The 24,345-nt window shown below is 39.7% G+C and overlaps 1 protein-coding gene across 1 annotated transcript; it reads right to left on the reverse strand.

The window, feature by feature from the left end:
* Positions 1 to 3,153: 3,153 nt before the first annotated feature.
* Positions 3,154 to 23,770, reverse strand: NAF1 (nuclear assembly factor 1 ribonucleoprotein). Its single transcript, XM_059471313.1, has 8 exons — positions 22,927 to 23,770; positions 21,364 to 21,496; positions 19,383 to 19,476; positions 16,021 to 16,103; positions 14,929 to 15,089; positions 11,243 to 11,294; positions 6,375 to 6,480; positions 3,154 to 3,860 (listed from the first exon to the last, which is right to left on the reverse strand). Exons 1-8 carry the CDS (start codon positions 23,730 to 23,732, stop codon positions 3,439 to 3,441), a joined length of 1,857 nt encoding a protein of 618 aa, XP_059327296.1. The 5' UTR covers positions 23,733 to 23,770; the 3' UTR covers positions 3,154 to 3,438.
* Positions 23,771 to 24,345: the final 575 nt, after the last annotated feature.

A 24,345-nucleotide genomic window follows, 5' to 3' on the forward strand; every position in this document is an offset into this window, starting at 1 on the left:
CCTAAGGCAAAAATCCCAACTTTAGAGAACATTTGTTAAAATTCATTCTCAGGGGTTTTTCTGTTGTTGCATTTTAAAAAAATATAATTGGGTGGGTATTCCTTGATAACATTCTCAATATAAATTGTACAATACAAAATGCTTTATTTTACCCCCTAAGGGAAAATGACAGCAACTAAGACTCTCATTAGCATTAGTTTCCAAACAACTAATAAAGGAACAATTCTTCAATTCATCTTACATCCAGTGAAATGGAAGCACTCATTATTTTCTGCAGCAAGTCCAACTTTTAGAACAGCATGATGATTTGTTTATAAAAATCTGAGGTACAGTGAAAGAATACAATAGCATAAATGAAAAGCCAGGCTTCCCAAAAACCAGTAATTCAGGCTAGGCTATTCATGTCTAGAGACAAAAAAAATCTCTGGTGAGAAAACACAACTCCAGAGCAATGACAGTAATGAAAAGATTAGTTTGGGCTGGGATAGATTCACAGACAAACTGGTCTACCTCTCCACTCAATAAAAGACTTTGGACATTACATCCCACAGGCCACTGTCCAAAATCAAATTCTGAACCCCTCAAAGACTGGAGAGTCCACCATCTCTCCAAGCAACCTGTGGCAGCATGGGCTTCACTGCTTCCCACACCACTTGTCAGAGTGTTTCTTTAAGAAACCTGTTTGTCCTTTTGCTGTTCACCTTCAAGGTGAGCCCATCCCCTTCCTGCTGCTGACACCTGTCTAAATTTAAGACCAGCAAAAGTACCACTTTTGTTTATAAACTTAAGAGGAATGCCATCAAATATGTGATTACATTTTCCATCTCCCATGTCATCAGTCACAGAAATTTATACAGTCCAATAGTTTACTGCATCCATACTTCTATTTGTAAACCTCAATCCTTGGAAAAATCATGGCTAATCTTCCCCTAAGCCTCTCTTTTCCTCAAGTCTCTCCCCTCCATCCCATGCTTTAAGCTTTCTCTGGAAAGCAGTTCATCAAGAAATTCCCCTAAAAGGGGAATAACTAAAAATATTACAGAAGTGACAGAGCTCTATTGTAGCTTTCCAGGCCCAATGTGAGGACAACAGGAGCCAGAAATAGAGAGATTTTTCAACTACTAGAAAATATTCTTATTTCTTCTACTTTCTCCACTAGAAAATACTTACATTTGACCAATCACAGCCCAAAGCCTAGCAAGCAGGCAAGTGTACACAAAACCAGCATGGCAGTTAACAACCAAGAATTAGTAAAACACCTTAGATTGCAGCATATTTGTCAAACTACATTCTGTAAACCAGCTTTATACTGGGTTTGCCACATGCAAAAATAGTTAAGAGGAAGGAGAACACATCTTCATTTAAGAGAAATCTCAACAGCCTAATTCAAGGAATTAGTACAGATCTAATTATTGCAGAAAAAGGTGAACATTACTATACATTAAAAAAACCAGTTGCAGTAGTAGTAATAATTAAGACTGTTGTACCTGCACCTCCTAGCACCTCACTCCAGTTCTTGGTGTTAACTCTTCAACTGCCACTTTGGCTGATGATGTCTATGCCAGGGACATACAGCAAGCCATTAGCACCCCAAGTCCAAGTGTGATGTTGACAATTTCTTTCCCTTTACTACATAATTGACTTGAAAATGGTTTTGATACTTCACTTGTAACATCTCTATCATTGTACCATCCCTTATCAGTGAGAATGGTCATATCCAGGTTACTGCTGAAATAGCCAGAAATGCAGTCCCTTCTCCGTTCCCCTGAAACATTTACAATGAACTAGAACTGGGCATTCTTTTTACTACAAAGTTTACCTGCAGGAACCAAGTTAAACACAAATGTCTGGAATGCTGCTCTTCTGAAACTGTTTGTTGCCACTGTAGACTACCTTAACCTTAGCTTGCCATAAACTGACATCTACACAACCTTCTCAGCAGCAAACCCATGAAACAGCAGTTCTAGATATATCAAAAAATACTGTTACTTAAATATATTATAGCAAACTTTCAAGTCTGAAATTACATTCTAGTTCTGAGTTGCCCCATCTTAGACAAGGTGGTCCTTTCATCTCTGCATTAAAATTTTACTTCATTCTTAAAGCTATTAGGAATTAAGGTCTAAAAACACCTACACAGCTTACTTAGACTTTACATATTTAAAGCAATCAGGTCAAAACAAACCTGAGACTAGAAATACATACTGCACACTTTTATCAGGTCAAGGCGACTGTACTGGTAAACATTCAGAAATCATCACAGCTAGTAATGACTTCAGTTGAAAAATAATCCTTAAGATTACTGTCCCAAAAGTACTTTTTCCTCCTGTTTAAAAAATATTGATGCCTTGTAAGTCTTCCAACCTAGCCAGGCAGAGTCACCTCCATAGAAACTAGGGGAGTGCAATTGGGGGGCCAACTCTTTGGACAGGTGGAGGTTCTTCCAAGTGATCCTTGGTTGATAACTTCACCTCCATCCCAGAAACAAGCTGGGAGAATTGATGAACCTCATAATTTCAGAAGAGACAGCTTAGACTGTAATCAAACAGCAATCTAGTGCCATCTGCACTTACAAATTTAAACAAGGGAGTTCTGAAATAGCTTTCTCTCCAACAGACCTGATGACTTCTTCCTAGAAAGGCTGACTGCACACTCTAGTAGGTATTTATGAGCACCTCTGCATTAGGAGCTAGAGAAGCTAGAGCCAAGCTAGAGAAATCATGCTGATTTTAGATTCTAAATTAAATCCAAAACCCATGAATAGGTTGATCTTCTACAACCATTGGAGAACACCAAATGTGACACAGCAAGTCAGCACTGGTCCCAATTCAGATCTAGGTACTACAGATATTTTTTAAAAAGAACCATCCAGACACAATCTTTTAGTTAATATGAAATTAGTAAAGTATTAAAAGCTGAGTAGTGGTTTATGCCTAGTATACAGGAAAAAAACCTACCTCAAAATTTAGACGTCAGATTTTCAGTTCCCGCGTAAGTTTCAAATTTGCAGAAATTGAGAAAAATGTTTTAGCACAGCAATACACCATCATTCTAAAAATACAATATTGTCTATGTGAGATACCCTCATCACTACTTAACAGTAGTTACACAAACTCTTACATTTATTACAAAATAGATTTCCATCACTACATACCAATCTCCAAAAGGCTTTTATTTATCATCTTAAAGTAGCAGATATAAAAATAAACTATTATTCAATATTCAGTTATTTTTAACATATAAATCTCTTTTTGGAAACAGAAAACATACACAGAAAAAAATAATTTCCTGCAGATGTCCCACAAAGCACAAAACTCTGCATTTGTTCTACCGCTGCAGTAAAAGAAAGCATCTCCAGAATAAGGGAATGCAGTCCTGACAGGCTGTTCTTTCTCCCTGTAAACTGCAATGCTCCACGTGGACCTGCATGGAATCTCATTAAGGCCTGAACTGAGGAGGCTGGCTGTCTGGAGCAGGAGGTGGCGGCGGTGGTGGCGGCGGCGGTGGCAGAAACGAGTAGGATGAATTGTACGCGTTTGGGCCTGTCCACATCATGTTCATATTTGAAGGCGGAGGGGGGAACTGATGCCAATCACTGACATAAGCAAAATCTGGAGGAGGAAAGCCATACTGTTGCATGGTTGGATTTTCTCTCCCATGAGGTGGTGGGAACACTGGTGGTTCCTGGTGCATCCTCCAGTCTGAAAAGTACAGCGGTGGTGGTCTTACTTGTGGTCTGAAAAACCCTCGAGGGCCTGATGGAGGAGCAAACAGATCCCTGGAGAACCCTCTGCCACGGTACCCCCTTGAGTAACTTGAAGCAGGCTGCTTCACTGAGTGATGAAGTTCTTTATTCTCACCTAAAGAAGAAAACAAATATAAGATCCCCCCCACACACACAGCTGTAATATTATTTTGGAAAGATCAGGCTTAGTCTTCACAAATCTTTCAAGCTGAAGTCAATGAAATTTGTAAAGCAATCTTATCGACAAGTAATACTGGCAACTAATACATGAAGAATAAAACAACAGGAGCAAATCTACTGTTTAGTAACTAATCTTGATTGATAGAAGTAATATCAAAAGGATGATCCTGAGAGTTGCAAACTCAGACTTTAAAAAAGAAATTTCATCTTCTTTCCCTGCAGACCTTTCATTTGTATAAATGGATCTCAGGAACATGCAAATTTTGAGTATTTTGGAAGCTTTTAAAACAAGATTTTAGAACAACACATTTTAAAACTAAAGATAAATCAACACTGCATTACACTGAAGGGGTATCCAGCCTTCAGTCCCAATTTGGTATTACAGCATAGACACAAGACAAAAAATTATTCAAACTCACATTACTAAAATTAACTTAGTCTATCAGAAAAACCACAGTCTCTACCATCTAGCCAATCAGCTTTCAGCATTCATCTATTTAAGACAAATTCTTCCTTGCACAACTCACTCTAAACATACATTTAATGTTCATAACAAATATACTGCCCCTTTATATAAATATCACAGAAATTTTAATGGGATTAGGACTATAAAATGAAAAGCACTGAGATACTAAAAATGTTCCAAAGAGCTGTTAAGATATTCAAAAAGCTGCAGAACTTAAACCCTCAGAAGGATTTTATGGCTGGGAGCAACAAGGTATTCAGGAATATAATAGCACATAAAATCACTGAAATTCAAAAGCGTGTGTGAACCTCATCCTTGGTACTAGACTACATAGCTTTTCAAAGGTGAAAATGTTTTTTAGTCTGGAAAGGTAGTTGGATATCAGAACTTTTACTCATTTTCATGGGAGATTAGGAGTTAATATTCCTTTTGTACAAGCAGGCCTCTTGGAAGCACTGAAGTACTTGATTAAGTATTTTTGTTCTTTCCTCAAGTACTCTAACAAGAGACAATTTTAATATACTCATGTAAGTCTTCATCTGAGACCAACTTTATGCCTAAATTTGTGACATATCATTGCTGTTGAATTCTACAGTCAAAACAAATTGCACACAACTTCAATCTGTGCCATATTATTTACAAAAAACCCATAGGAAAACAAAACCTGTCTTCCTTGACAAGAGTGCAGCAGTTCCTCCTGCTGTGTTCTCAGTTATGGAACAGCCATAGGAACAGTAACATCCTCAAGAAGCCCAAGGCAAAGGCAGGTCTGCAATAAACTGGCAGACCAAGGATGTGGTGGAAAACACACATATACTGGATTAACAGAAAAAATAACCATCAGTAATGAAGAGAGAGTGCAGCACAATTGAGATCCATCTCTTAAGGGAAAAAAAACCTGTCAAAACCATAGGGCAAAAGCCAGTCCAAGAAAGACTGTGGCTTTATTTGATTGATACAAGGGAGGATTGTACTGCACAAAAAGTATTAAAGGACAGCTACTGATCTCCCAGATCAAGAGAAAAGGGTTTCAGCAGGGCACAATGCATATTAGCTTTACAAAGGAAGAGCAGAAAAGTCACAGGAGTCTGAGAAATTCAATGGGGGAAGAACCATGCTGCAGATAGCTGAAGCAATCTGGTAAGTAAGCAGTAGAAGAGGGTAAGGGATGAGAGCCATATTTAAAAGGAGAGGTATAAAAAGCATGCACCCAAAGCAGACCAGTGAGAACAGAAAAAGAGGAATGCAATATGAATTATTCAACCAAAATGGCAATCAAAAAAAAAAAAATCACAGTTTTTTCAGGAGAGGCATGAGAGACGAGAAAATTTGATTATGGTAAACAGAGCACAGCTGCAAGCATGCACCTGGAACAGATACAACAACAGCAGGAGAAAGGAGAGTAAAGAAGGCTATTCAGATTATGAAAATCTCTACACAGCTTTGCTCATCAAATGACTGCATTAGGTAAACAGAAAGGTTCTCAGCTGGTTACAAAAGTAAGAGTTATTTAGAAGAGTATCTGTATGTCATAGGTGAGGAAGAGCTTCATTTTAGACAGAGGAGTAAATTCTCCATCCAAGACCTGCATCTCCTCCCTTAATTGCAAAGAAATGGATTTCCAAAAACTGCACACAGCCTTCCTCTGTCTTCTCCCAGCACTCAAAGGCTTTAGCTGAACCCCAACCAAATGGTGGCAACTGTTCAGAATCCTCACTGTGTGTCAACCAACACTGTTCTAAGAGCCTTTCACTTTCCCCTGACAATTGCTCTGCTGCTATACCACCTCCCTTCCACAGGGCTTCCATTTCAACAGAATAAAACTTCGTTTTAGTTCTAAAAAAATAAATATGGAATGTAGTCACAAACTCAAATGTAAGTTGAAAAAGTACAGAAACTGTTAACTACAGAAAAACTCAATCACTAAGACAGTTATAAATGGGCATTCCAAACTTAGATTAACAGACAAAAGCATTCACTCACTTGGTGGAAACATTTCTGATCGGACTTTCTTCCTTCCTTGACTTTGAGGTTTCTTTTTCTTCTGTTTTGCCTCTCTTTCTTCTTCATCATCACTGAAATCCAAAACCTAGTAAAAAAAAAATCAGCTAGCTTCTCTGCATAAGAAAAAAGTTACCACTCCAAAAATTAGTCATAACACAATTGATGCATGACTCAGTTATCCTTTCTAATTTTCCTGAAAAGAGCAACATTCCAGGGCTGAACACAAATGTTTGATTGCCTAAATGTTAGTAAGAAAAGAAAAGGAGCTGGCTGAAAAGAAGATGCCAGGAAACAGCTTTCAAAGATTAACTGCAGATAAGATGAATTAAAAAATGAATTTTTAAAATAAATAAAAATTACTTTGGCAAGTAATACATAATTCAGCATTAAAACTATATTAAAAAAATCTCTTCTCTAAAACTGTCACTACACTGGAATTTTCTGCAGTATATTTAATAACACTTCCTGTTCAATTTCAAATAGCAATGCTATTCCAAAGAAATTTTCAGCTTTGAGGAATGTTGTCATTTACAACAGATTCAACGTCCCTGTAACATTTTCTCCTTGTTACACAAGGTTTTGCTACCTTTTGAATCCTAACTTACATGACTGAGGGTAAGTTATCAGGGACAGGGAAGAAATCTTCAGCATTAATTAGTTCCCTCAAAAACAGCTCACTCTTACAACTTAAAAGGGGTAAGATTTGTTCCTAACTCCCCTTGCCAATTCTGAAAGTAGGGGCTATGCTGCTTACTTCTACCATATACACCGAGCATGGATCTCAAAAACACGGCACCAAAACAGTGCTTAAAATGCCTCATACAGTTAATTTTGAATACAACTATTTCTTCTACTGCATAACTATATGACATTCAAAAAAGCTGTAAGAACTACAGCAAGATGATGTATACCATGAAGTAAAATCTTTCACTAACTCCTGTTTTTTCTAAGAACTCCAGTACACTATACTCCAGTAGTGCAGAAACAATGAACAGCAATTTGAACATTATATTTTGCTCAAATTATTTAAGCAAATAATGGACACCTTTTACTGCTATTTAATTTCCACATAACATCCCACAGAAGTCACCCCACAGAAAAACTATGGTTATCTGCTGCTGCTAGCCTTGCAGCATACAGACCACATTTTGTCATCCTCTGACCCAAGACAAAGCTAGGAGAGATTGTATAAGTGACTCTACAAATAAGCTGGGCTAGTTAAGAGACTGCCTGTCACAGACATCTTTTCATAAAAATCCTTTCTTTAGGATTTTTCTCCATTCTGAGAAGCTGTGGCCTCAGCAACAAAATGTAAACAATGGTTATCTGCTGCTGTGGAATGCTACAGGTGGATCCGTGATTGGTCTCCTGTGGATGTTTGGATTTACTGACCACTCACGGCAGAGCTGCTCTTGCTCTCTGCCAGAACACAGAACTTTGTTATTCATTCTTTTCTATTCTTAGCTTAGCTAGCCTTCTGAGAACTTTTCCTTCTATTCCTTTTAGTATAGTCATAATGTAATATATATTATAAAATAATAAATCAAGCCTTCTGAATATGAGATCAACATTCTCGCCTCTCTCTTCACCTGCAACCCTTGTGACCACCGTCACACCTGCCAAAAAGGAATGTTTACCATATAACTAAAAGTAGCAAGTAAGAAAAGCCTGCCATGGATTAATTTAACATTCCTACAAAAATGAAGCTTCACACTATCACAAAAAGAAGTGACTCCAACAATTGCACAGTTTACTACAGGGGCTGGCAAGCAATCAGCTTGCTGGCTGCAATCTGAGGTCTCTAAAAGGGTCTGCCCCTAAGAGACAAATTTCAAGCATCAGTAGCATAAAATCTGATCTGCACCCCTATCAGCAGCTATTACCTTCACAGCAAAAGCTACCTTCTATCAGCTAATCAACTGTCACAGCTTGGGATAGCATGGTATAAACTGTAACTGCTAGAACTAACCAACGATTATTCTAATTGAGGGTTACAAGATGTTAGATGTGGTTTTTTTCCCAAACAGAGCACACAGTCAGAAGAGTGCCCACACTTGTCATCGCTGACTTTTTTTTTTCAAGCTTCCTTTGTTCGTTCCTATAGTAAGGTACAACAAATTTAAATTGAGAAAAATCTTTAAGAAAAAAAAAAAACAAACTTTGGAAGAGGCAATGAATCCGTATCTGCAGATTTGACTAACTGTACTTGGCCAATAAAATTTCAAGGGCTCCTACAAACTCAAATGACACATCTACAAGCTTATCTCCCGAACAGCTTTTAAAGCATGAAAAACAGAAGAGCTCAAAACTAGCCAATAAGCCCATCTGATATCATCACCACAAGAAAACTCCTGAATGAAAGCAAGTTAAGACAGATTTCCCTAAGTATTGCTTTTCAAAGCTCTATGGATAACATATCTACAGTCCAATTCTCAGATTATGATTCTCTGTGAGATTATGTCTCTACAAAAAAGGAAGGCAATTTACAGCCAGAACTGACAGACAAGCATTCTTTGGGAGAAGTTAGCACTACACAGCGCTGTTTCATTTACAGGAAACAAAAAACTGTATTTCAAAATGCATCATCCTTATTGACTACTGTAGAAAAAGCAACATTCCAAGTTGACAGACTGATACATCCTTACAGGACCCATCTTTGAGCCCAGAAAAGATCATGTCACAACATCTCTTCTTCGAGCCAGAACAACCATCCTGGGGTAAGGACTGTGAGTGAAAAATTTAACACAGTCCCTATCAGCATCCTTCTGGACAAACTGTCCAGCGGTGGACGAGCAGGTTCATGGTGCAATGGGTGACAAAGTGCCTGATGGTCAGAGTTCCTCAAGGCTCAGCTCCAGGGCCAGTTTTGTTTAACATATTTATCTATGTGGACACAGTATTTAGAAACTGCATGATCAAGTCGGCTGATACCAAACTGTCATTGACTCTCCTGAGGGACAGGAAGCCTTGCAGAAGGATCTAGGTGGATTGAGGCCCTGGGCAAAGATTAATGGGGTGAAATCTAATCAGTCCAAACGCTGCACACCTATGATGAAGTAACACCAGGCTCAAGTGTAAATTGGGAGAGGAGTGGCTGGAGAGCAGCCCTGCCAAGAGGGATCTGGGGTGCTGGTCAGCAGCAGCTCAGAGAGGGTCAGCAGGGTGTGCCCTGGAACCCAGAGGGCAAAACCCCATCCTGGGGTGCATCAAGCACAGCAAGAGCAGACAACCAGCAGAGGTGACTGTCCCACTCCATCCAGCCTTGGGGGGCCTCACCCTGAGTGGTGTCTCCAGTTCTGGGCCCCACACACCAATAATGTCAGTCCTTGGTTCCATCCAGAGGAAGGAAACCAAACTGGTGACAGCACTGGAAGGCATGTCCTGCAGAGACCAGCTAAGAACCCTGGACTTGCCTCATTTGGTGGTAAGGAGGCTGAGAGGCAACCTCATTGCTCTCTACAGCTTCCTGAGGAAGAGGAGAGAGAGGTGCTAATCTCTTCTACCTGGTATGCAGTAATAGGATGAGTAGGAAGGTCCAAAGCTGTACCAGGGAGGTTCAGACTGGAAATAACAAAAAAATTTTTTACTGAGAGGGTCGTCAAACACTGCAAGTCGTCAAGAGACTTGTAAAAGAGGTGGCTGACACCCTAAGCCTGTCAGTATTTTAGAGGCATTTGGATAATGCTTTTCACAACACACTTCAGCTTATACTTCAGCCCTTGTCAGCCCAGACTGCTGTAGGTTCCTTCCAACTGTAATAGTCTATTCCATTCCATCCTAAAAATCAGTTAGAACACTGAAAAAACAAAACCAAACACCATTACCTCCTACCAAAAAAACCCCAAATCCCACAAAACACACCTTTCCTACCAAATTATGGAGTGAGAAGCATGTATTACATAGCACAGAATTATGCTAAAAAGGCAAACATTTGGAAGATTCAAAACAAGCAGACAGATCTCTTTAGAATACTATGGTAGACACAAGGTTTCTAGGAATTTCAGTTACTTTGTATATGTTTAAAGTAGAAATTGCAAGGAAATGTGACTCAACTGTTGTGATGTAAAACAACTCAGTAAAACTAATCAGCCTTGTGATTCTTATTGAATTTTCACAGAATGTATAGCTAGAGTGGAGTTAAGGACCACTAACAGAAAGTCATTGAAGAACTATTTACAGATGCTATAGCAAATGAAGTCAATGGTCACAAGGAGCTCCTAATTCTGCATGACCCTGTATGACAGCCATTTAATGGAAGAAGCCCATCTTCTCTCATGGAACTTTATTTTATAACAGCAAACTGTAGGGTAAGCTTACTATGAAGCATTTAAAGAATGCAACACAGACATGGCAAATTAATTTTGAAGACCAGACAGCTCAAATGTCCAAGTAGTAAGTTTGCAGAGTACTAGTAAGCCTTTAAAGACAAGCAATTGCTTACAGCTGATTGAAGACAAAGCTGCAGTGAAAGAATAGCAGGGGAAAAAATTCCCTAGCAGAAGCAAAACTATTAGGGAAAGTAAAAGCACTGCTACCCAAAGCTAAACATTCAGGCTGTCAAATACATTCTTGAAGGACTAGAGGAACTGAAGATATACATTTTTGACAACTGCAAAAAGCAAGCAGAGAGACAGGTAGTACTCTCTACGCTCACTATGAGACCCCTCTTAGTTCTATGACCCTCTCTTTCAATGAAGAGGTACATTCAAGTTTTGCCTCCATAAAAAGATAACCTTGCTAATTACTTGCTCTGCACAGAATATTTTCCACATATGACTTGTGTAAAAACAATAAAAAAAAAAAAAAAAAAAAAAAAAAAAAAAAAAAAAAAACCCCTCTATAGTTACTTCAGGTGGTGGTTCTTGGTCATTCTTCCAAGATGCATCTGAACCTTTTTCCCTGAAAGAAGAAAAAAAAAACCACAAAACACAAATTAGACAATCCAGATAGACAAAGGCTAGCACCTCCTATAAGGTATCAGGTCTCCCAGAACAGGAGCTTCCTCTTCTCAAAGAGTTACTTAGTTTTCAATATTGTTTGTGAGCCAACAGCAACATCTAGGTCAACTCAGGGCTTCACTACTCTTGAAAAATCCTCCTACTTCAAGTGATGACTGAACATTTCAGTCAAACATCCTAACACTAAATTTTAGACCATATTTTCTAAACAAATCCTTTAGAACCTTAATTGCTTTAAACCTGAACTGAGGTAGTTCACTGCAACTTTCTTACGCTAACTGTTGACTACCATCACAAGCATTCTTGTCTTCTAGTTTCAGAAAATGTACCTTTAGTTTAAAAGAACCTACTCATTCAGTAGTCACATGAACTCATTCAGTGGGATACGGGCTTTCAGTATAACTACAGCAAAGTAAATTCAGAACCAAAACACCCTCAGTGCCTGCCTTACAATCTTATTAAGACAGCGTTATCTAGACAACTAGGTTTCACCTTTCATTTTTTTGTAAACATAAAATTAAATTGCAAGGCAAAAGACATTTAAAGACACAAAAACTCAACTGTCTTGCCTGACAAACACCAAATAAATTTGGATTAGTTTAATTTTTTTAACCCACTGCAAAGTCCTTCACTAAAGATCAAGTAATTTCTTTGATTAGCAAAGAATTTGTGAAACATATTTAAATTACATTCTCTGTAGTCAAGGTTTTTTCCATGCTGCTCTTAAATATTACGTGTTTTGGTCTGAAATATCAAGGTACAATCCTTATCTTTGCAGAAAAACTGTATAAAACAGTGCAGTACTGAAAATTTTTACTTGAAAAATAGACCCACACAGCTAAAACCTGAACATCTAAGTGTTCAGTACAAAATGCCTTCAGTCATTGCTCTTATGACAAAGAGTTTTTTATGTATCCATCAAGTCAGCAACAATCAAGTAGCAGTAACTAAAAAAACTACATAACCATTGGCATCAACAGCCTGTACTTCAGAGGTGCTCAGCCACACCCATGAGAGCACTGGCAAGTCATCTGGAGGTACCTTGTGCCTCAATCCCCAACTATAAAACTGAAGTTCAACCTCTATATGTCCTTTTGAGATTATGAGTAAAAAGGAAGGCAAGGAAGATATTTTAAACTTCAATTAGAAGAAGACATTACAGGGAGGAACATAAGGACTCTATACTAAAGTTATTTCTCAGCTGCAGAAAAGTTATTTTATTAATATGAACTGAACTGCTTCTTCCTTTCATCTTGTTATTTTTGAGCAACACATGCCTGCCAGAAATAGCAGAGCTCACAGGAATTGCCAAGACCTACGGTCATTCAGCAATATGGAACATCACTGACTGCAAACTTTAAACCATTCAAGGTCAGGCAGCTTATCTCACTGTCCCAAAGCAGCCTTCCTCATTTCAGCAAACAAAAACTGCTTTTCATGCCCCAAGGTATTTAATATCTTCTGCAAAGAACAATATAGTAATTCTTTTGACTTGTGAAGTTATATACTGTAAGACCTTGAAGTCTAACAAAAGGTAATTCAGAGGAATCATGAAAATACATGAGCTTTTTTAGAACTGGGTTTCAGGCAATATAACACAAGCCTATCTTTAGCAACAAATTATTTTGCATTCAGAAAGTTTTACACTACACTTTCACTTATTTTGCTACGAAGTGTAAGGCTTATTCATAGCACTGCAAGTTTGTACAATGCAAGCAGATTGCATTTCAGATTTCAGAAAAAGCTTAAAACTCAGTGTTTCTTTCAGATCTTAATCTTGATTCCTTTCCTTTTCAAAGAACCATCAGTTTTGAAACTTTAAGCCTGTAATACTCCACAATCTGGTCTGCACACAGTCAAACTAAGAAAAAGCAGAAAATAAAAATTATTGATTATCAAACTTGCCATCTACTAAGATGCAAAAGTCTTTTAGTGGATCACTGACCAAAGCTTGACTTTTCTACTATTCATGTCACATTCTTATAGCATTGAAGTGTCTTCATACAGCATTACAGCACAATTCAGAAATCAGTTTTCATTAAAAATGGATGAAGCATTTCTATTTCATGAAAAGGCAGCTTCAGTCAATAGAACCAAATGCTTCACACAAGCTTAAGTAATTGGACTGACAAACCCAGAAATAAGCTATTGTTTCAGTGTACTGTAACTTAAGTCACACTACTCATGCTAGTCAAGACAAGAAACAATGTCTGAAGCACTGTTCAGCTGTGCTGGTAAGCCATGGAAGTCTCAAGTATCTTACCCAGGTTTCAGGCTTTTATCACCTATGACAATGAAGTACCACCAAATGAAAAATGGTTTCCCAAACTATTTCCAAAGCATGAAACAAAGCAAAACACAAGTCTCCCATCTCAGATGCTGAGTACAGCACATGGTTACTGATGCAGCAAGCAGATGATTAGAGTCTGTGCACTTTACTGTGCTAAGCAGCAAAGTTTAATAGCGCAAATCAAAGACAGCTGGCATCAAAATGCTGCAGAAAAACAAACAAGCATCAGAGCAAGAAAGTGATCTATTTTGGTCCTCACTGAAGGGAAGAAAATATGCTTGTTGCTTGCACAGAAATGAGGAAGTTAAGAAAAAAAAAGACTCCTGCAGGTCTGACTAAAGAAAAGAACTATTCAGTATGAATATTAGCACAGCCGTAATGAATGCAAACAATTAACCAACCCCTGAGAACTCATCCTAATAAACAGAAACCAAGTCACTTGTATGACAAAAGATAGCTAACCTATAGTTATTTCAGATGATTGCTCATCAATAATTAGAACATTAATATCTGTCATTTATTATGTTTTATTTTTTAGTCTGTATCTTTGAATACACGTTCCTCTAAATGGCATCAAGTCTTATTTAAGCATGCTACTTTCCTCAGGCAGACTGGGATACACAAACACTGCTGAGAAGTTTCTGAACATCATACTACACTGTCACTCAAATCCCTCCTCTCTTGCAAATTTAGAGGGCAATTTTTATCTAGAATTGTTATCCTCCAATTGTAAGGACAGATAGACTCATTGATAATTATGTTATCAATAGATTTATTGATAATTGCATTTCAATTCCAGCCTTATAATATGAACTAAAAATAGTAAATTAATACAAACTTCTTCAGAACACAAACAAGTTTATTATCAGTTCTGAAACTATACAGGAATCTAAAGAACAAGAAAATGTGGAAAATTCATCTTGAAAAACTCTTTTATACTCATGAATATGTGTGTCAGGGTATGGAGGAAGTATCAATGTCTTTTCTGGTTGTGGTATTTTAGTTAACAGCAGCATAAAAAGAAAGCAAGCTTAGTATTTTAAGTAGAATAAGCTAAACTTTAGTAATTACAACATTCAAAAGCTTGCAGTTTACAGCTACTCTTCATTGTTCTCAAAGGCAAAATAGTACAGTCTTGTTATTACAACATAGTTGAGAATACCTCAAGGAAATATAAACTGTTAAGCTTAGTACTAGAGTTTCTCACTGAAGACTCAACTTTAATGCAACATTTTTAGCTATATAAAAAAAATTATAATCAGATTAGAAAATAAATCAGACTCACTGTTTTAGTTTTTCTGCAAATATATACTGGGTGAAGTCCTCTACTGATGGAGCAAAATACATGCTATCTTGCACATTAATACCCTTCTCTTTGATATGCTCAGAGCTGTTAAATCTTATCACATAAAAAGGATGTGAAACAGGACCAAATACCTCAAATATCTGAAAGAAATAAAATTAAAATGTTTAAGTAAACTACAAGTAGATTAGTAGTAGCTAATTTCATTGTAGACTGATATTTAAGAAGTCCAATGTATTTTCAAAATGCAGCATCAAACAGAAGTTCCTTTCACACTCTTTTTATTACCGAATTTTGTTTGAGAGCGTATTTCCCAAACTACTGTTTTTGATGATGTGGAGCAGTAAGTTCTCACATCCTCAGTAATACTTCCTTTTGTCAAATCTCTGTTTTTTTTGTGTCTGCTATGCTTTCAAGTCTCGTAACGCTTGGAACAATCTCCTGATCATTTTTTCCTCCAAGTTCATCTTAACAAGATGCCTTTACAGCAGTTACTGCTTGTTCCCCAATTCCATAGAGATGAGAATTCTGCCATGTTTTACAAAACATCTGCACTGTTTGCTCCACTCACATCTAGCATTTAGAGATATTTCAGTAGTAACCATTGTGGATGATGGCTTTACTTCTACAAAAATGGAAAATTCAGTACAACAACCCTCTCAGCAAACATTCTTCACTGGCCTTAAATCAGAACAACACAGCATAGAAGAAAACATTCCCCATTTTTCATGAAACTTCACTCTAACCACTGCCCCTGTCTGGCAGTAAAAGAGCACACAGCCAGATATTTCAAGATGTCATACATCTGAAAACTATGTCTTCCTCTCCACAAGCCCTCTGAAACACTGGAAACTCACCAGATAGTGTAATTCTGCAAGAATCCAATTAATTCCAGGTTAGGAATTCTTGAGATTAAATAAACCGATGAATATAGCAAGAGTCAAAGGCACAGAGAGAAACTATATATCAAGGAAGCATTCTCTTTCATTTAGTAGACTTCAACTCTACCTTCTGGAGCACTAAAGCATACTTCCAATTTTATATTAGAATAACAAGTTTTTATTTTACACCCACCTTTCCTACTGCTTGCCGATCTTCTTTAAAAATTATGCTTTCCTCATTTACTGGAGGCAGGCCTTTCAGTGATTCAATTATTACTAAAACAGAAATAAAAAAATAAATTAGAATTTTATGTTTCAACAGCAAGTAGTTAACTGTAGTAAAACTTACCAAACCACACCTCTACTTGTCTACTTCAGTTTGTAGAGCTGCAACCAAATATTCTTTCACACGTGTAAAAGTACTTAGAATCACACACCCCTTCTCCAATGCTTATATTGCTTACAGAATTATTGTTCTCTGGGGTAAAGAGAGTCCTAAGAATCATGCCAGAACACAAAAGCTTTCTAGCAGTTCAGTTACGGTAGCAACTGATGGTGTTTATAAATGCTTATACCCAATCTGTTAGACATTCTGCAATTTAATGCCATAGACGTCTCATACAATATTTGTGCCTAATGATGACTGAACTTCTCTACCTGTAAAACAACAGAATGTCCAGTTAAGCTTTCTCAATGACTGTCCATCAGCAAATAGTCACTCAAATACACAGTGTCACTCCAAAAAAAGCTCAAGATCATCACTCCGAAATTTACATAAAAGGACTTTCAGCAATCAACATATCACCGAACTAAAAGTTACTGCTACTATTACAATCTGCAAAAAACTTAACCTGCCAAACAAGGAAATGACAATTCCACCAGCTTAATAGTTCATTGAATTTCAAAAGAATTTGTGAAATCAATTTCTTTTGTGCCTACCTTTAAGATAAAATATACAGTGAAAATACCCAATGTGTTGTTTAAGCCTCATGAGAAATATACCTTAGCAAAAAAAAAGACAAAAATCCCCAAACATCTACACAAAAAAAAAATCCTACACAAAATACACAAAAACAACACATCAAAACCTCTCAGATAATGTTCTCAACTTGATTCACCACACGTAGCTCCCAGCCTGCAGTAAGCTGAGGAAAATATACTCTGAAAATGTACAGTGCAGTAGTCCCATGAAACAGGAGAAACATTACCACCTCCAGCCTATTTGACTTACAGCTTCCCCTACCCCAACCCATCCTAAATTATCAGCTTCTACTCTTGCAGGGCCCAAAGTACAGCCCCAGGGAAAGTTTCTCATGTACACCAAAGCTGTTTACTTTCCAGGTCCCAACCCACACAGGGATTTTTTTTCTCTTCTCTAAGTACCTTGAAGCAAAACACAGCACAACGTTTGTTAAATTCTGATACACTGCACAGAAGTTCAGAGGAAGTACTGTCATTTTGCTTTTAGCTACTGCACAGCAAGCATGAACCTACACTGCTCTAGCCTCAAATGTACCTCACAGGATGAAACATCCACTTACAAGTGTCACTCACTCACTGCACACTGATGAACTTGGAAGCTTGCTACAGAGAACAGCAGAGATTCTGAGGGACACCAAAGGGACAAAAAGAGTACTGACTGTTGTGTCAGAATAATATTGGTAGCTTTCAAGAGAGAAATCAACTTCCCTCAGACTAGACACAAACCTAGGTTAAGTTTTTTGCAGATTGCAATAGTAGCAGTAACTTCTGGTTCGGTGATATGTTGATTGCTGAAAGTCCTTTCATGTAAATTTCGGAGTGATGATCTTGAGCTTTTTTTGGAGTGGCACACTGATGAACTTGGAAGCTTGCTACAGAGAGCAGCAGAGATTCTGAGGGACACCAAAGGGACAGAAAAAAAATACTGACTGTTGTGTCAGAATAATATTGGTAGCTTCCAAAAGAGAAATCAACTCCCCTCAGACTAGACACAAACCTGGCATACAGAGGTACCAATTTAGTTCAAAAATTTTAAAAAAATATCCCAAATTAGCTGATATCCCTAATATAGCCACAAATCAACTGAAATTGATGCCTGTTTTCAGAAGAGCTGGAAAGAAACTAAAATGCAAAGAGAAAGAAAATTCATAAAGCAAGGTAGTTAAAGCAAGAAAATAAACACAGGTGTCCTGGGGGTTTACACCATTCATATAGTTTCATTTCATTATGATTATTAGCTTGTTTTCAAACTTTCACCAAATCTAATTCAACACTTTATACATGTTCATTACTTAAAGTAGGATGCAGCCCGAAGAATTCACCTACCAGTAAACTGGTATTTGAAAACATTATACTCACCAGTGAGGATTAGAATTAAGGATGGTTTTCAAAACTGAAGTCTTTAAAACAGTTTTGTTTATAGTTTTACATTTTAAACCAAAAGTAAGAATAATAGCAAGTATGATTCAACTTGTTTTTAAAACTTGTTTTCAAACTACCATTTTAGCTGAAGGCAGCCTTCTTGAAGTCCCCATTAATATCAATAAGCAAGAAAGGGCAAAGTGGAAAAGAACCAGATTACTATCTTCCACACCCTCCTTCCCAGCTTCCTGCAAATAAATGAAATTAAATCTCACTACAATAAAATAATGTAAAGGAATTGCCTGTATTACCTAAAGTCTTCTAAAAGAAAAATTAGTATCAAAAGTTGCATACTTTCTTTTGTACTACATTCAGCCTAAATACTTTAACTTCAAAATTGAACTTAATTTCTAATTTTCATAAGCAAACTGCTTGGAATGCAGTTCAAGCAGAATGTACATTTGAAATAGCCTAAATACAAACATACTGTGGACATTTTAGTAATATGAGCTTCAGCAAAACTTTGATTTCATTTATCAAATACTGAGGTCCCACACAGATCTGCAAAGAACCCTACATCTCTATGCCTGCAGTTAAACCTACATCCATTCTGTATCTCAATCCCATTAAGCTTACCCTCCCATCCATAAATCATGTTAGTCACACCATCCTCTGACTGCTGACAATGGGCAGCTTTCATTTGCTCAAGGTGTCAGAAGTAGAATGAATAAAGATATACATAAATGAAATTGCACTGTTGAAGAAACAAATCTTTTTCCTGTTCTCATCTATTAACAAGCAAGCACTTGGGAGTGCATTGCACTGCACCTGTGCTTTTAGTTATACAGCTCCTATATACTCAGGGATTATTCAAAATAGCACCTACAACTGGAAGATTTACTTAAAACACTTAAATACACTAACTGTGGGCAGTAGCAATATAAAAACCATAATAGACTGTAGAAAAAAAAAGGGGGTTGAATAAAAAAAATTAAACAGAGAAGTCACACAGAAAAACATGTATATAAGCCAAACAAAAGGTAATTCAACACAAACATCATTGTTAGTTCTAATTCCAATTCAGCAACCTGCTACCCCCAGAAACAGGACACTGTAGGGCTGACACTTGGAAGGAACAGCTAAGAACACAATTCATGCAGAGATATACAGAAATTATAATAATTAAAAACAAAGCAAACATATCTTGCCTACCTAGCTGTTCAATGACGCTGGAAACTGTCCCAAAGAGCTTCAGTTCAACATTATCTGGAAGAATTATTGATAAGTCTTCAACAGGAGGCAATTTCTGCAAACATCAAGTCAATGTTTAGCATATAATATCACACAAAGGCACCACTTTATCACTGCAGAAATTTGACAGTTTGAAACAATCCCCTGGCATTTTGAAGATTTATTTTTTAAAAATCTACTTTGATTTATCTCTTTCAGAATCATTCTAAATGAACTCATCTTGGGGGACCACCACTTTTGAGGCAATCTCTCCTACAGAGACACTACTCTACATATTTCCATCACAACTACAGCAGAAGCCAGTTTTATTAAAATGCAGAAAGCCAACAATTGACAGGCATTTCATCCAAGCTGGATGTACAACCCAATAATTAAACAATCAGAAATCAAAAAATAAGACCACTTGTAACAACATTCAATGCATGCTGGAAGAAAAACGTACGCAGCAAGAGGCAATATAGCATAAAATCACCAGATGTGTATCATCTGATTTAACAAAATGGAGTATGTCCATTTATATCATGACTTGGATCCTTATAGAAGATGTAAACATCACAAAAACCTATACAAAGAGAATTATTTTTAGCTCAAAGTTGCATTTGGTACTAGATAACAGAAAGAACACAAAAAGCCAAACTTCAGATACAAAAATGAGTACTACAGCATATTCAAATTAGGCTTTTGCCCATATAAGGATCAAAATCTACTATCAAAGACTAATTTACACCAAGTTCATCATCTACCTCCAATTTACCCATGAACTAAGATTTCTATGTATATACTATGCTGCTATGAATTCAGCAAAGACTTTATGAAATACAAGGCAACTAGAGTAAGCATTATCTTCAAATTCAACACCCTGATCTTAGCACTGAACTGCACTTTTAAAGACCACAACTAGAAATAAAATCCCACACAAACAAAAGAACCTTATCCTGGTTTATCAACACCTCACCTGATAATCTTCACTCTAACTAAAGTGTTTGGCAAAGGCTTAGAGAGCAATGCAAAGATCAAATTGGTCAAGACTTTCCCAAATGCTGTACCATTAAACACAAATGTAAATTCAGATAAGAACACCACACCCTTCTACCAGCCAGTGATTTTTATTTAAACTTTAAATCAAGTTCACTGCTAATACAACTGAGTCACTTTTTAAAGTGAATTCAAAGGCCAAAGAGAAGCAGGAAGGTAAAATCTGATTCTGTAACTCAAAACAGTACCTTCTGCCACGGTATATAGAGTATCTGCCAATCCTTGTTTCAAAGCAAGAGATTTCTGAAACAGTTCCTAACTAACACTCCTTAATACATACACCCAAAAAACATGACTTTCTATGTTATTGACTGTGGTGGGTTTCACTGCACAAAAGTCAATTTTCTTCACAGAGGCTGTTATGGGGTTGTGTTTGGGCTCTGTGCTGGAAACATTGCTCACAATATAGAGATATTTTTATTATTGCTGAGCAGAGCTTACACAGAGCCAAGGCCTTTTCTGCCTCTTTTCCCCCCCCTCAGTGAGGAGGTGCAAAAGGAGTTGGGAGGGGCACAGCCAGCACAGGTGACCTGCACAGACCAAAGGAACATTTCCATACCACGTAACATCAGGCTCAGCATACACAGCTGGGTAAAACAGGAGAATGAGGGGCATTCCCAGTGATGGTGTTTGTGTGCCCAAGCAACAGTCACACACGGAGGCCAGCTTTGCTGGGGATGGCAGAACACCTGCCTGTACATGGAAACTGGTAAATTAATTTCTGGGTTGGCTTTGCTTGTGTGGGTGGCTTTTGCTTTACCTACTAAACAGTGTCTAGCTCAGCCTTGGAGTTTCTCTTTTACTACTCTGAGTCTATCCCCACCTTGACACAGGAGGACTGACTTAAAATATAAAATTTTAGCTGGGTCAGTAGGAAAGGGTTTAAAAAATACCGCATTGTACTTACATCAATAGGCAACTCATCCTTTGTCCTAATACAGTAAGATCTGTTATCCTTCTCATTTGGATGATCATCTTCATCAGATACTGCTGAAGATGAAGATGAAGAGAAGAGTGTACTTGATGAACTATCTGAATCACTGAATAAAAAAACAAACATAGGAGTTACAATACTGCCTTCTCACAGTCACTGCTCTTGTAAAATCCCAACATTAGCATAACACTGAGTGAAAGTTAAGAAAATATTTATTTCAAGCAGTGCATCTTGCACAATGAAGGGGAAAAAAATCTAATTTTTGCAAATAAAATGGATTAGTTTTGTAATTCACGTCCTGCCCAAATCCCCTGGTAAATATTCACAGAGTAATTCAGTATTTCTCACTGTCACATGTGTAAGAGATGTTTATTGTCCTAGACTCTTAATATTTCAAGTAAAGAGTGGAGTAAGAAACCAGTCCTTATTCATGTCAACATGTTCATTTAGCAAAAGTTTAAGTTCTTCAAGGGCTGGTGGAAGAAAAAAATGCAGAGCAATTGATCCTAGTAATGACAATAAGAGCACTTCTCCAAATAAACCTTTTGAAAAGGTTCAATACAGACCTTTACAGACAGGAACACCAATATAGCAGAAAGAAAAAAAAAATCAGACTAAAAGACTGATCCGTGGAGGGAGTTAAAGAAAAAACAAAACAAAACAAAGACTGAGATACACGCAAGACAGGCAAGTTATGAAAATTTCATCTTTAGGGCTCATCAGCCCAACAGATTTTGGAAGTAAAAAACACTAGACACAGGTAAAGCCCCTGAAAGTCAGGAATTTCACTCTCCATCACTTCATGATATTTGAGGAAAACTTTGAACCACCAAGAGTACTCCTGAAGTCAAACTTGAATCAATTAACTGTTAATGAAGCCTTGCACTTTAAGAGGAGATTGTTAGACTTCATTTTAGCCTCCTCTAGGCAAAAGAAGCTCATGGCCATCCTGCTGCACTGGCCAAATAAGAAAACACAAGACTTCAACAACCAAAGTGTGAAGACTTCCAACACTGCAACAGAGCCCACATTTAACCAGTTCCCTTTCACCAACTACACTGAATATCAAAGCACAGATGCAGCAAGTAGAAGATGGAACCATTAAAAAAGAAAAAAAAAAAACTCGAGAATGAGCTTTTCCACTGAGATGCCAACATCAGAGGACAGTGGTACAGTGTGCAGACTCCCCACCCTGAGTCCAACACTGAGGTTTTCCAGCAGTAACACCGCGGGTGTCCTGTCCCAAGAGCCGCAGGTGCATTCTGTGAGGAACACACTCTCAAGCCACAACCACCAAACTCATGCTTTCGTTAAATCCTACACCTTTACAGCACTGTTCCGCAGACCTAACTGAACAGATTCCTGGCAAAAATGTAACTGAAAAATTACACCTTTGATGAGAAGGAGCAAGCTCCAGAAAGTGAAACAGCGGGGCGGAGGGACACGGCGGGCGTGCACACCGGGCTCCCGGGCGCTCAGCCACAGCGCCAGCCGCCCGAGGCCTCGGCCAGCAAGGGGCGACACGGCTGAACCCACCTGTCCGAGTCCGACGAGAGCACGGCGGCGGCGGGAGAGCGGGGCCAGGCGGGCGGCGGCGAGCGGCGCGGTCCCACGGCTGGGGGGAGAGGGGCCTGGGCTTCCCCGCTGCCCTCCGCAGGGCTCTGCACCATCTCCTGCTCGGCCGCCCGCTGCCCGCCCGGCTCCACGGCCGGCTTCTCCAGCTGCTCCACCACTTCCCGCTGCCCGCCCGGCTCCACGGCCGGCTTCTCCAGCTGCTCCACCACTTCCCGCTGCCCGCCCGGCTCCACGGCCGGCTTCTCCAGCTGCTCCACCACATCTAGCTGCCCTCCCGGTCCCACGGCCAGGCACTCCATCTCCTCCACCAATTCCTGCTGCCCGCCCGGCCCCAGAGCCGGGTTCCCCAGCAGCCCTCCCGGCTCCACGGCCACTTCCTCCAGCTGCTCCACCACCTCTGGCTGCCCGCCAGGCCCCACAGCCAGGCACTCCATCTGCTCCACCACTACTCGCTGCCCGGCCGGCTCCTCGGCCAGGTTCTCGCGCTGCCTGTCCGGCTCCACGACCAGGCTCTCCAGCTGCTCCACCACTTCCCGCTGCCCTCCCAGCCCCAAAGCCGGATTCTCCAGCTGCCCTCCCGGTCCCACGGACGGGTCCTCCAGCTGCTCTACCACTTCCCGCTGCCGTCCTGGCCCCACGGCCGGGTTCTCCATCTGCTCCACCACCTCTCGCTGCCCTCCCGGCCCCACGGCCGGGTTCTCCATCTGCTCTGCCACTTCCCGCTGCCCGCCGGGCTCCACGGCCGGGCTATCCAGCGGCCCCTCCATTCCCGCGCCACGCGGGCCGCAGCACCGCCCACGGCGCGCGCCACTTCCGGCCGCCGGGAACCGCCCCCGGGCGCGTGCGCCGAAGTGAGGTGGGGCCGGGAGAGGGGCGGGAGCGGCCCTGGAAGATCAGGGCGCCGCTGAGGGGGATCGGGGCGGGAGCGGCCCTGGAAGATCAGGGCGCCGCTGAGGGGGATCGGGGCGGGAGCGGCCCTGGAAGATCAGGGCGCCGCTGAGGGGGATCGGGGCGGGAGCGGCCATGGAAGATCAGGGCGCCGCTGAGGGGGATCGGGGCGGGGGCGGCCCTGGAAGATCAGGGCGCCGCTGAAGGGGATCGGGGCGGGAGCGGCCATGGAAGATCAGGGCGCCGCTGAGGGGGATCGGGCTCGGGAGCGGCCATGGAGGATCGGGCCACCGCTGAAGGGGATCGGGGCTCGGGCATCCAGCACAGCTTCGGGTGGGGTCAATCCCGGACCCGGCCTTGGTGTCTGTGGGGCCTGCTTGAAACACAAAGCTAAAGCTTATGGCTGTTCTTGCTGAGGACCTGCTGCGAGGGATCAGTTTTTCCATTTTATAAATGTACTGACAACACACGGAATCATGTAATTAAAACTAA

Source organism: Ammospiza nelsoni, chromosome 4, assembly GCF_027579445.1.
Source record: "Ammospiza nelsoni isolate bAmmNel1 chromosome 4, bAmmNel1.pri, whole genome shotgun sequence".
Lineage (NCBI taxonomy): Eukaryota > Metazoa > Chordata > Aves > Passeriformes > Passerellidae > Ammospiza > Ammospiza nelsoni.

Coding starts and splice junctions, on each gene's coding strand:
- NAF1 (XM_059471313.1), bottom strand. CDS start 23,732: ATGGAGGGGCCGCTGGATAGCCCGGCCGTGGAGCCCGGCGGGCAGCGG. Junction 6,481..11,242: donor ACCAAGAACCACCACCTGAA/GTAACTATAGAG, acceptor TTTTTTTACTAG/GTTTTGGATTTCAGTGATGA. Junction 3,861..6,374: donor ATCAGAAATGTTTCCACCAA/GTGAGTGAATGC, acceptor TTTCTTCTTTAG/GTGAGAATAAAGAACTTCAT.